This window comes from Poecilia reticulata, unplaced genomic scaffold (genome assembly GCF_000633615.1).
Source record: "Poecilia reticulata strain Guanapo unplaced genomic scaffold, Guppy_female_1.0+MT scaffold_476, whole genome shotgun sequence".
Lineage (NCBI taxonomy): Eukaryota > Metazoa > Chordata > Actinopteri > Cyprinodontiformes > Poeciliidae > Poecilia > Poecilia reticulata.
Window position 1 is genome coordinate 1 of NW_007615237.1, and position 14,079 is coordinate 14,079.

At 39.5% G+C, this 14,079-nt stretch overlaps 1 protein-coding gene across 4 annotated transcripts; it reads left to right on the plus strand.

Moving 5' to 3' along the window:
• The first annotated feature begins 476 nt into the window (after positions 1–476).
• Positions 477–13,432, plus strand: LOC103461029 (beta-1,4-mannosyl-glycoprotein 4-beta-N-acetylglucosaminyltransferase-like). Of its 4 annotated transcripts, none has more exons than XM_008403346.2 (3): positions 477–498; positions 9,415–9,868; positions 11,739–13,432. In XM_008403346.2, exons 2-3 carry the CDS (start codon positions 9,416–9,418, stop codon positions 12,372–12,374), a joined length of 1,089 nt encoding a protein of 362 aa, XP_008401568.1. In that variant the 5' UTR covers positions 477–498; position 9,415; the 3' UTR covers positions 12,375–13,432. The 4 variants fall into 4 exon arrangements, with proteins under 4 accessions (XP_008401568.1, XP_008401569.1, XP_008401567.1 ...); XM_008403347.2 differs by lacking the exon at positions 477–498 and adding an exon at positions 855–874; XM_008403345.2 differs by lacking the exon at positions 477–498 and adding an exon at positions 5,783–5,976.
• Positions 13,433–14,079: the final 647 nt, after the last annotated feature.

Consider the following 14,079-nt stretch of genomic DNA (forward strand, 5'->3'; position numbering starts at 1 on the left):
ACATTTTTGACTTAGAAACAGTATTCCCACAGACACCAGTGTTTATCTGTGCTGTGTTCTCATTCTTGGATTAAGGAATCCAACTTTTTCATTATCCTGTAGTAAAAACAGCAGATAGACTGAAGAACTCTTTCCTCTTTCTTCCAACTGGAGCTGTTTCTTACAGCCTGGTCTCCAATCCCATTTCTGTTCACAGCAATAGGTAGCTATGTTTTTGTAGTTAGACATGAAAGATCACTTTTAATGTATTGAAATGTTCCCTTTAAACTCACAAAAATGACCTAAGGCCATCTTAACATCTAGTGGTCAAAATATTTACCAATAACAGGGAAAGTCACAGCTGGACATTAATACTAGCTAAACCTGAGATAAACCATCTGAACTCGAATAAATGCCAAGCTGCTGGTTCACCCTGAGGATCAGACTTTGTGATTTTGGTTTCCTCAGATCTTGGCCACACCTTTTGCTGAAGCAGGAAGCAGTCGATGCCCAGCCCAGGTAACTCACAAAGGGACGACATGATAAGTGTAGCAGGAAACTATGCATAATAGTTTTAAATGCAACCATCAACTGTGCATGGTTGCTAAAGTTCCTAAATTAAATGAAACAGTCATGAAATGGTTTGACTTCACAAATCATGATAAACTTACCATCTTTACTGGCTGTGGACTGATTGGGAGCAGCTGGCTGAGATCATCACAAACACAAATCAGATGTTTAGGTCCCTCAAATGGTTTCAGTTCAAATTCATCTGAGAGCATGTGAAGAATATATCTCGTTAAAATTAAAGGGCCTAGTCATCGTTTTACCATTTGAGCTGTTGCAGCTAAATCAGCTTGGCTGCATTTTTCCCACCAAACAAAGTTGGGACAAGGTCAGCTGCCTGTGAAAACAGATGATTGTGGATGCAGTTTTCATTAGGAAGCTGATAAAACTGTTGGCGCGATAGCTTTACCGCTGAGCTGTAGAATATGTCTGTGAATGGAGCTTTAGTTGGACGTTCTTGTTTTTAAAGCGGTCTGCTGGCCGTGGTTTCCTAGAAACTTTTTGATTAATTATTGAGCATAATAGTTTGATAACTAGGATCAATGAGAATGCATTTGTGATTGAACTGAAATTATTTTTTCGTAATGACATTTGTTGTGAATTGGCAGTATATAAATAAGCTGAACTGAATTAATGAATGTCACAGAAGGAGACATCTTGAACACATTTCTGTCTGTTTTTTTTTTTGTGCATTATTTGCTTCTTTTAGATCATTTTAAAAGATTTTGCTGGGATTTTTCTTTCTTTCACTGCTGTCAACACATTCCCACAGCATATTGTGAACATTTAATCCCAAAGAACTGTGAAGAATATATTATTCCAACCATATATTAAAAAATTTTATTTAGATTGTTTGAGGAACATGGGTGAACTGAGCATAAGTTCACCCGGTGCTTTTCTATTGGTGGCTGCAGTTCTGTTTTCAATTGCCTCTTTAGCACTTGCTTTTTGGAAATTTAAAGTGCACCTCACTTCAGGTCGCCCTTATGATTGCCTGATATTTCCTCTCTCTTTTTTTGTAGCGTTTCTCCATTTTCAACATGGCTCATTGTGGAAAAGATTACAATGCCGCTGCCCATGTACACGATGACCCTTGAGAGAGGCATTAGTGTATAAAAATAGATCGATGGTGAGACGTAACACAGAACACTTGAGCAGTTCTCTCCAGCTGCTGTTGTGGGGAAAGCTGGAAAGGCCTGGTGGACGGCCCCGGCACTGAATTATAGATGAGGTTAGAGACATGGAGGCACTCCTCTGGCTTACCCCATCGTCCCACCTCAGTTCAAGCGCCATCACTTAGGAGCACACACACACACACAGACACGCACACATTCATACTAAGCCAACAAACTGTGCATGCTGCCTTGAAGCTCAGAGGTTTCACACATTCATACTTCAACTCCAGACCTCTACTCTTAAAGAAGTGTGTCCTTTTTAAAAAATTATTATTATTACACAAACACAGTTTCACAAACGCACACGTGTGAAACTGCATTTGCTTAAGGAAACTTCCGAAGGTTGCTTTGTGGTCCGTGTACTTCTAAGATGAGATGGATTTCCTGCTTTTGCTGCCAAAGCGAGCCAGGCTTTGAGGTTCAACAAGGTGTTGACTTCTCGGAAGAAGAAAAAAAAAAAAAGGAAAACCAGCAAAACCTTTGAAACTACTGAGGTGAACAGGAGGTCACCAGATCTTTCAGTAGATTTTTCTTTATTTCACACATGTTCTGAATTTGTTTCTAGTATTTTTCAGGTCTGATTAAGTAAAGAAAATAAGAGTTTGGGGAATAACTCTGAATTTCAACTTGATTTCCAATCCCATTTTCATTTCTTTTTCTTGCTTTTTTTTGTTTCTCCTTCCTTCCAGTGGTACAGTGGTTTTCCAGGCAAACCACTGTACCAATATGTGTGTTGAATTTAAAGTGATCTCTATAATTTTATTTGAACATAGTGGACTGACAGGTAAACTAATTCTGGAAAAGTCTGTAATTTTTACCTGGTAAATGTGCAGGACGCTTGGGTTAAAACTAACTTGCATTTGGGCTGAAGAAATAACCCAGATGTTTTCTTCAGAATTCATTTACTGTATGAGTGAGCAGCTTCATAGACGGACATAAGTTAGTTGATTTTTTTTGACAGTTCATGATCAAAGACTTCTGTCATTCGTCCTGCATCGTTTAACCGCAGCGCCATGAGAGCGTATCAGTATATCTTTACCTTGTAGAAGCATGCGTCTGTAAACAGAGTCCTGTGTTTTTACCTGAGGCAGGTTTTGTTTTTGTCAATGACAGTTTGCACGATCTCATCATCTGCAGGGGCTCCACCAGGCTCATTTGAACATTGACCTCTTCAGAATATTAACAGGAAAACATATGCGTTTGTCAGGTGAGAGCCCAGCCACATAAAAGTCATATGAGCAGCTGGAAAGTGGCTCATGTGAGCGGTGTATAAAAAGATCATTAATTCGTGTAGCAGCAGGGGGATCAGGTTAGTAAAACTTTTTTTTTTTTTTTATCTCTATGGATAATGTGTTTCTCTCTTCCCGAGTTTCATTCTGAGAGTCTGACTAAGCTAAATCTATGAGTTTCACTACAGTGACCACTTGCAGCTGAAAGTTTTACAGATGAGCGATTTTCTAGCAGGAAGCCTCTCTCTCCAGCAGCTGCAAGGTGTCTTGTTTTTGCTTTTCGATTCCCCCTGGGGGCTTGTTAGGTGAGATCAGCAGACTGGCCAGAGGGGTCGGTGTGCTACTATATAATCAGAAAGGAGCTTTGAAGCCCAGACAAAGCGAAGCTTTTCTAGAACTAAAGGGTGTGTGTGTGCGTGTGTGTGTGCGTGTGCGTGTGTGTGTGTGTGTGTGTGTGTGTGTGTGTGTGTGTGTGTACATGCAAAAAAATAATAATTTAGAGGTTTTTACATGGGATTGTTTTTGTTTTTTCTAAAACTATTTGCATATACACTCGTATGGAATGAGCAGAGTAGATAATTTGTTAAAGAAATGGCTGATCATTAAAACAGAAATAAAAATGTATACAGTTAAAAAAGTGGATTTGCTAATATTTGCCATAGGGCTGGACAATATGAGAAATGTATCACGATACAAGCGTTTCATATCAGCCCATGGCGATAATTATTGATTTTAGTTTTTTGTTTCAAATGTCTGAAATACCACCAAACCTTCCCTGTTTTATAGTTTTGTCTCCACACCGTTGTTTTTTTTTCTTCTTTATTTTTAAGCGGTTAAAGAAAAACTTGAAACTGCTGCTGCACAAGTTACTCAACAGGTTGTTGCTAGGTAACCAAAGAGCAAGTGAGTTGGTGCTACCGGCTAGTTAGCTCGCCATAGGGTGAGAGGTTGAGCAACTAAAGTCTTTCCTCTGCCTCCATCTCCCAGAATGCTGTGAGGTTCTATATCAGAGTTTGATGCATATTATATATAATATCAAATGTTCCATCAGACATCTTTCCTACTGCTACTAATCAATTTATCTCACACTGACATAGGCGCACATGGAAGGCTCAACCAATCACATTTTACACCTGCAGAATATATTTGTCCATTTTGGATGGATGTGCCGTCATTTCATGATCATCTGTTAATTCAGGGTGTCCAAAGTGTTTCCCTGGAAACGTTTTTGGCCCTTTGAGCATATTTATGTGCCGCCCACTACTTAACCAATGCAGTTCAGAAATAGTACAAATTTGGCCCTCCAGTGGACACTTATGTCTTTTTTTTTTTTATCATGTCAATTTCAATGACAAATCTGATTCTTCTTTGACTAAAAGGGTTTTTCTTTTTAATTTAATTTAATAGAAATAGAACTATACACATCCAGGGACAAGTTACTTTGTTAAACATTAATATAAACTTTTTTTGAGGAAAATTTCCTTTTTTTTTTTTTGCAAAGATTTAATAGACCAAATAAACTAAAAGAAAATAAAGTTAGGAAACTGTCCACCTTTTGTTAAAAAAATGGTGCCTTTTTGCAAGGTTATTATAATTAACATTGAACTAACAAAATAATGAAAACTTAAACTAACTGGAACTATAATGCTTGTTTATAGAACTCGCTAAAACGTTCTGAAATCATAGCTATAACATATTTTGTCTTTGTGTTTATGAATATATTTATTAGCCTTTTTGAATTTTGCACCTAAAAATGAACCAAAGCAATAACTACTACTATAATAAAGACTAAAACTAAACATTTAACTAACAAATAATAAAAACACACTCTTAAAACCTAATTGAATCAAACAAATAAAAAGTTACAATGTAAAAATACAATAATGAAAAAACCAAAACAATTATAAACCCCAGATGGGGGGGATAACTACAGAATTATTTAGCATTTTAATTTTGAACAACAATTAGCTTATTTTCAACTGTGGCACTCCGGCCCACRTTGGGAAACATTTGGACGCCATGTGACCTTACAGTTAATCAGCAGGTGAACGTTTCGTCTTGTAAAAATGGCCTCCAGTTTTAAAGCGGTTGCTATAGAAACCTGAAGACCCCAACGCTCCACTCTTTGCTGCAGTTCCTGCGGATTTCCTACAAAACTTTTAGTTAATCGTCTCCATGTTTTGTTTTTTTTGCAACATTTATGGTGAATGAATTTATATGAAAAACTTTGGTAAAACGTTCAATGTTTGCAGGTTCACATGTTCACTGTGAACAGGGAGAATTGTCCCTCTTCAGTGTTTGTGACTCTGCATACCAGAGGGTTGTTTGCAGTCGAAGCTTACAAACTCTCTGGCGGGTTGTTGTTTGTTCAAAAGGTGTGAAGCTATAAAAAAAAAAAAAAAAAAACACATGATGAAACATTTATTGCAGGTTGGGAGCAGAGATCATTCTGATAAGAGCCGTGCCTCTATTAACAGTCGCCGGTTGTGTAAATACAGGAACTTCAGCCGCTTAAATAGAGCAAAGAAGAGAAACTTCCCTCTTTCTTCGGTTGACTGTTTTTAACGTTCTGCTTGACTAAATGTCAATCTTTTGACGGCTTTTTGAAACGTTGGTGTGTTTAAACACCAATGGGGGAGGAAAAAAACCAGAAGTATTACGTTATAATATTTTCAGCTGGCTTRGTGAGTTATTCCAGAAGGCCAACATTTTTTCTTTTGTGTGTGCGGCTTGTGTCCAGTCACCCCATGCGGGTGACTGGTGGGCGGGGACGTTTGTTGAACTTGAAGGAGAGATGTGTTGCCTCTTTTTAATCGCAGTTGCGGCATTGCAGACTCTGCTTGACTTGTAAAACTCSACCCTGTACGTTATCCGACAGGCAGGATCGCTCGGCGGCAACAGTGTGGAAGCAACCGCTGACATGAGCAACCTGGATTAATTTTGACAGTCATGACTTGGCTTAGGTGGCCCAGGGTATGCCTCGGCCTGCTGAATTCAACGCAAAAATGGCGACGGCTGCTCCATCCGTAAGTGATTTTTGTGTAAGGACTGGTGGTGGGCTCTGYTTGCTGAACTACCTGCTGCTGCCGCCTTTTGGACTTTTGGGCCKGCGGCTTGGGATTCTTCTCTCTGCTGTTGAGCTTTTCAAATTCAAAACTGGGTGTGGGAAAAAAAAAACATGAAGGGGAATTTTAAGTAGACARGCACCRATCCACTTTTTTTTCACTCCTGATACCGATACAGATTTTGTATCGGCTGATTCCGATACTGAAAACCAAAGCTGAACTAATTATAACGTTTCTTTTTCTTAAGACGTAAATGTACTAAATTACAAATTTATCAGATAACTGCACCATTACAGCACACTTAAACACACCAAAAGCTTCTGAAGGTTGATCAAACATGTAAAAACAACGTTAGTTTGTTCAGTCACCAGAACAGCCAATGGAAAWTAAATTATAAAATGACAAAACCAATAGGTTGACTACCTTTGTAGAACATGTAGAAATAAACAACAGGAAGCCAAAGCGTAGAACTAGACTGAATAGATCTTCCCTTATGGATCGAGCACATTGTCTCTGAAAATAGACTTTTTTTAAACTCTATTTTTCAACTCTAGGACCAGGCTACAGCTTCTGCGCCTTATTCCCAAAATAGTTTATTTACAAATTTTAAATTTTTTTTTTTTTGTCATTTCTGCATTGAAAACTTTTACATACACAAATTTAAACCCAGCATTAACACAAAGCAATTAAGCGTTTATGAAGAGCTGAAAGTTTAAAATGTGACCAAACGTATTAAAATGAACTTCAGCATAAGAAATGTGTAGATGTCTTGTTCTTTTTAGTGCGTGTCTGAATAGATGTGTAGCATTCACACGTTTTCACCGTACATTTTTTGGTGTCAACATTTTAAATTATTTCTGAATACCTGGAGAAAATTTGGCKTCTCCACAAGATTTCGTAAATGTAAAAATAAAAAAGGCATTTTCTTAATCTACGCGGTCAACACCCACTTTGATTCCTTTGGGACGATTCAAACTTCAAGACAAAAAGAGAAATCTTCTGAAACTTGCTCTTGTTTTAAGCTTATATTTCATTAGCTTATCTTATTGAGTCAAATTTCTTAATCATTTGTTTTGTTATGAAAACTGGTCTGTCTAGTTAATGAGATCTTGGATCTAAATGAGACAGCTTGTATAAATAAGTTAGTAAAAATAGTTTATGAGAAAAGTATGACACGAGCTGTCTCTTACGTCTTTGTCTGTCACTTAGGCATCTTTTGCTTTTTTTCTAAATTTGAAAACTCTTTCCTTCTTCCGTGCCTGTTGAAACGTGTGTACATTTTTCTCTTGGCATTAACTCGACCAAATCAAAACAAATAACTGTTTCACAACCTGCGAGTGCCACAAAAGTAGTAAAGGAGAGCGACAGGCTGGGCCGCCTTAATCTGCAGGATTTACCAGAATTTAAAAGCCAATTTAGGGCCGTGGTTGAGCCCTAAATTGATTTCTGCTCTGGCCCGAGCGCAGGCGGCCTGTCTTAGTCATATGTGCTTTGCACCGTTGTTAAATGTGGTTTTATTTGCAACCGAGCAACCGCAGCAGTATTTAGTTCCAGACTGCCGGTCTGTTTTTCCTGAACCCCGCGCTTGGCGCTCTGGATTYACAAGCGTTTGACGCTGCTGGCTTTGACTCCCGCTGCTAGAGTTACAGGTCATTTTGCAAGTGGAAGGTTTGAAGCGGATGTGACCGGGTCACGGCTGCCTCTCTGATATTCCAACACGCATGTGTGATTTTTTGCTTTTCATTAAATGCGTTCTGTTTTATCACAAGTTCTCCACATGTGCGCAGCCTGTTGGTGCAGTCTCAGCTGTAAATGTGGTAGTGATTTAATGCGTTGCTTGTTTTTACGCACAAAAGAGACATTTTTGTTAGGAATGTCTGGAATCTTCTGGTGCTCACACACTTCACTGCTGGGTTCCCGTACAGAAAGGATGCTGAGGACGCTGGGAGTGTGTGAGACCGGATCTGTGGAGTCGTCACACATCTGCTCTTCCCCTGGATCTGGAGGACTTTCCACTCCAGTGGCGCTCGGTCAAGCCCGTTTGAAAGTGAACCTTCCAGTCCACTCAAGTCGAGAGCGAATTCTTGCAGCTGCTCTATTTTTTTATTTTATTTTTTTTATTCATGGAAACTTTTATGAAAATGGAAAACATTTGAAAACAGACCAATTTCTGGGACTTGTTTGATCTGAGCTTGGAAAGCTGAAACTCTTTCTCACTGCTCACCTTGTCATCTGCGTTTTGGTCATTGCTGTTCTGACTTCCTTTTTATGCGTAACACTCACTTCCCATTCAGTTTATTGCAGAAGTATTTCATGATGTGGAACATTTTTCTATATTTTGTCATGTTAAAATGTCAACCTTCATTGTATATTATAACTTTTAATAGACATGTTGACACAAAGTAGTGACACGTGGTTTTGGTAGCAGTAGCAACGGCATTTTTAGCCACTAAAAATCTGAAAAGTGTGGTGTGGTTTTGTTTTTAGCCCCCCTTATACAAATGAATGAAACCCAGTACAACAAACTCCCTCCAGCTCTTGCCTAATTAGTGAATGAAGTTTACTTTTGTGTAATTTATATAGAAATAAACTGCACGAGTCCGTGTAGTTTGGTTGTGGATGGGTTGAAAGCATGATTAGGTTACAAAAGCAATATCCCAAAATTTGGGAAACCTCACTTTAAAGCTGAAATGGGCTGTTCATAAAAGATATTGTGTCCAAATGAGACCCAAGATTGAACAATTTGCTAAATATGCCTGGAAGAAACTGAACTCTGCACATCATCCTGAAGGCAACCTGGTGGAAAACATGGCAGTGGCAGCATCATGCTTCTTGATATCAAAACGCTTAAAAAAAAAAAAGCTGTTGGAGCCTGAGAAAAAAACACATTAGGGTTTGTTATTATCCATGTCGTCGTCACAAACCATGTTATGCTAAAATCACCTAGCATTAGCTTAAGGCTTATTCATATTCTGGCCTAGTCAAAGTCTGACACACTGCAAAGAACACAAAATCTTACCAAATATTTTTGGTCGAGTTTCTAGAACAAATATCTCAGTACAACTGAAATAAGACAAAACTAACTTATAAATAACTTTTCAGCAGGATGTAAAACAAGCAAGAGGTCAGTTATTTATTAATATAAGAAAAGAATACTAGTTCAAATGGCAGATTATTTCATTTATAACGAGACGTTTTTCTCATGTCATGAATTAAATAATCTACCAGTAGAACTAGTACTTTAAAAAAAAATTAATATCAAGGAATTATGGAGCTGCAGAGCCTGGTACTTTACTGTGTGTGTGTGCTGAGCTAGCTTCATCAGCCTGTGGACTGGTGGAGGATGTCACGTTTTTATTGACACGTTTCCTCGTTTCTGTCCGCTTTTTCCCCCGTCAGGATGAAAATGCGGCGGCACAGAGTGTTCTTGCTGTGCACGGTGGGTCTGTGTGTCATCTCCTTCCTCCATTACTACAAGGCCCTKCACTACGTCTCCCTGCTGCGTGAGCTCTCCGCTCCGTACCCCAACATCAAGTCCTTCATCATGGTCTCGGGCTTCTTCTGGAGGGAGAAGGGCGTCGCTGCCACCCCGCTCAGTCCCGCCTCTCCTGAAGAGGCCCCGCCGCTGCCCGTCCTCCGCCAGGGCGCGATGAAGCCTGGCGGAGGGGCGGGGTCTCTGGGGGACGGAGGCGGAGGAGGGGGAGCGGTAGACCCAGGAGCATTGGACACCAACATCAGAGTGGCCGGTGTGGCCGGCCTTAAACATTTCGAGGTGAGAGCGATGAAGGAGCCGGAGCCTCCGCATCCCTGGGAAAAACCAGAGGAGAACCAGCTGGGAGACTCGCCAAGAGAGGTTCAACACCCTGGCTTTCTGAGTTACTGCATGCTAACAGTGCATGCAAAATGGAATATATGGCTGAGGCCTCCAGCTTCGGCATCAGAACTTAAAGATGAATCCTGTTACAAGAGAAAAGCTTAGACTTGTCTTTTTTTGTTGTTGTTGTTGGGATGGTCGATTTGTCTTTGTCCAAATGAAGGCAGAGTAGGATGGTGACCTCAGTTTACAACATAGATGTTTTAAAGATTTTTTTAGCTTTAATTTACTCTTTGTTGAATAGCTCATATTAGAGTATTATCAACACAGGTTTAAATGGATTCATGATATTGTCACCTTTCTAAAATGATGGCCTACGTCACTTATTTTATTTTGCCAAATGTGATTTTTCTTTTTTTTTTTCTTTTTTTGCCTAAATCATCTTTTGGCAAAAAAAAAAGACTTAGACCATCATCTAAGGAAGGTGACGTAACATAAGACCTTCTCTCTCCCATCATCGAGATGAGCCAAATTTATTCTGACGAAAATAGATTTTGTGTTTGGTTTGTAAACATATCTAAATTTGAAAGATAAAAATCTGTCTCTTATGTGGACCGGTAAATATTAAGTCCAGGAGGGGAAAAAATATTGACACAAGCTGTAGGAGGATCCTGTCCAAGATGCAGGCCATCTTGGACAACGAGTCTCATCCACTCCATGACCTGCTGGCCAGATACAGGAGCAGCTTCAGCCAGAGACTCATTTTGCCAAAGTGAACCACAGAAAGTCATTCCTGCCTTTTGCCATCAGGCTTCATAATGCCCAAGTCTGTGCTAATTGATTCAAATTGTTTCTGCGCTCATTTATAGGTTATTTATTGATTAATATATTGCATGTGATTGCTTGTTATTAATTAATTAATTTATATCTAGTCATTTTTAACTTATCACTCTTGGGTATATATATATTTTACAAAGTTTGTATTAATTACCTAAGATGGAGTAGCTTTCAACAAATAAGCAATTTCCCCTTGGGGATCAATAAAGTACACTGCTCAAAAAATAAAGGGAAGACTTAAACACTTAAGTGAACACTTAAGTGTTCCCCTTTATTTTTTTGAGCAGTATATATTCTATTCTAACACTTTTTTTACACTCTTAGTTGTTTCTCTGATCAATTCTACACCAGACCAGAGAGCCATATGAAGGCTAGATTTCAGATTTTTCTCCTTCATATGAACTCTGTGACCTAAAAGCCTCCACAAGCACAACATAATTTTGTGCCCGTTGCACAGAGAATATATATACAAATATGTAAGCAGTGGTGGGTACCCCTCTGCTAATGTGCTAATAGGGAAGCTAATTATTTGTTTAGCTAACTTTGAAAATGCTAAGAGCACTTAGCGTCCACTAAATTAGTTTTTCTGGATATATTTTAAGCAGAATATAGCACTCATAAACAAATTCAAAAATACTTTATTAATCCCAGAGGGAAATTAACAAGCATGGCTGTTAATTATGCATATACAAAACGTCTTGTGTGTGAGATCTCACATTCTCCTCTTGGTTGAAGTTAGCGGTGTAGCATTAGCACTAAGTACCATGTTGGCATAGCGCTTTCCGCAAATAGAGTTGATGTTTCATTATCAGTGCTTTGGGGTTAGTGCAGCTAATGTTTTAGTTGGCACTGTCAACTTTTATATATATATTTTTTATGTAATTCAGAACTTTAAAAAACAAAATCTTTTGAAGGTTTAGCGTACGCCACTCATTTCTAGAGCAGTCATTTTACAAATAAACTTACTTTGAGAGTTAGCACAATGAGTGCTAATAGTAAAATCGTGGTAAATGAAATGCCAGAGTATTTACCTGAAGTGTACCTGAACTCTTTCTTATCTTCTTCCTTCTAGAAAAAAAGTGACGGTAGTCACGTTGAACCCAACCTACAAAAACTGCGGGAACAATTAGGAAAAGAAAAGCTGCCCGACCCGATAAAGTCCATGGGAGACCTTCACACCCGCAGTCACCAGCTCCAGGATGACAAAACCTCGTATTTTGTGCGTACGAGTCGTGGGGCCTACTGTTTCAGACAGGGGACAGAGATCAAGGAATCCTCTGCAAAAGCAGCAGCGGGTGCGGCTGGTGACGTTTTGGATGTGGATAAAGCCGCTCAGCGGAAACCTCTGGGGCTTCAGCAGCAGCCCGGAAAGATAAGGGGCAAAGGTCAGCCTTTGGGCAGCGGGAAGCAGCTGGTGAAGTGTGTTTGCCGGCCGGGCTGGCACGGACCTTATTGTGGGGTTCCCACCATGGTGTACCACTCCAACCTGCCGACGAAGGAGCGGCTGACGCCCAGAAAGACGCCGCGGAGAGTCATCAACGCCATCAACATCAACCACGAGTTCGACCTGCTGCATACGCGCTTTCACGAGCTTTCACAGTCCGTGGACTTGTTCCTGGTGTGCGAGTCAAACTTTACCGCATACGGAGAGAAACGGCCGCTGAGGTATGGCATGATCTTCATTTCTTCATTTGGGAGCGGGATGTAATGCACGATCACGACAATAAAGTTTACAGCACGATAAATTGCTCCAGAAATTATCTCGATGAACGATAATATTGTCATGTTAAGACCAGTTTCAACTCATAATAATAATGGCATAATAATGCGAGCACACATACTGAAAAGTCAAACAAACTTGAATTTCGAAAAGAAAATTTAACACTGATACCAGAAGACATTTTAAATATTAAAAAAGAAAGAAAACGGAGCACTTTCTGTTACGGTCAATCTGTCTCAACAGGGAAAACAGGCAAAAGTGGCAGACAGTGCAGACCAAATACTTCACACCAGGTGTTGAATGTTTGCAAGGCTGAATGTTGCAAGGCTCTTCAACGATATGAAATGGGAGCGTCTCTTTGACGACTGTCGTCCAAATGAAATTTGTTCATTTCTCATGTGATGAATTGATTTATAGCTTATTGTGACAGGCTAAGGCTTTACAGATCAGGGTTAACATATCTCTAAGATTGAAAAACATACAACTTATTACACTTTATTATTTATCCAGCACAAATAAATCCACAATGAAAAGCTGTGGGTGGTTAAACAAAGTACGCGGCCCGAGTCAACAGCTTGTGTCGAAGTCTTTAACATTTATCAGAGTCAGAAATGTGTTTTCCTCCGTCAGTCTCTCACATTATTGCAGAGGAATTGTGACCAACTTTACAGCATCCATGCCGTCGTTGGAGGTTTACCGACGTGTCTCTGCACAGGCGTAGCGTCAGGTTTAGGTCTGAACCTTAGACCTAATTACAACACCGTTGTTTTTCTTTTTCTAACACTTGGTTGTAGGGTTTTCAGTTGTTTGGGGTCATGGTCTTTACTGAGACACTCCTATTAAACCTAAACAGTTAAATAAATGCATTTAATCATCAACAAATGGCTGCTGCCTCAGGTTACTCACTCCTCTCAGCTTTATTTTTGTTGAATAATCAATGAGTTTTGGATCAATTGTGTGTTTTTGTGCTTTTTAGATTAAATTTAGACACTCAATAAATTACTGAGCTGATAAGTAAAGTTGTTGAATTGATAGTGGTTGTACTTTGGTTTTACAATAACTGCTCATGTCTAACAATTTTAGACATGAGCAGTGTCTAAAATTTTTTACTTATAAAAAATTTACTTATTTTTTATAAGTAAATAAAATCTGATCGGCATCAGATTTTATTTACTTATTGTTTTAATTTTTAGTTTCTTTTTAATGACACATTATAAATTTGTGCTAAAAGGTTCTGTACCCCACCTCTCGCCCAGAACATTAACTGGAGATAGGCACCAGCACCTCTCCCGACCCCACTAAGGGACAAAGGTGTAAAGAAAATGGATGGATGGATGTTCTGTGACCACTTCTTTTGATTTTTTTTTTTTTTTTGGTATCTGGTAATTAATTTTGAAATTGGATAGTGCAGAGCATCAAATGTGTGTTGCTGCTGCAGCTGTTCTGATGCTGCTGTACCTGTTGATGCTCTGCTGAATGCCTGCTTTAAGGTCATCAATACCAGAGGAGCTCTATTCATGCTCTATGTTCCCATTCAGATGGCAAAAACAAACTGTTGAGCTTTGAGTCCATCCATCCATTTTCTTCTGCTTATCCGGGGTCGGGTCGCGGGTGCAGCAGCTTCAGAATGGAGGCCCAGACTTCCCTCTCCCCAGCCACTTCTTCCAGCTCCTCCGGGGGAATCCCAAGGCGT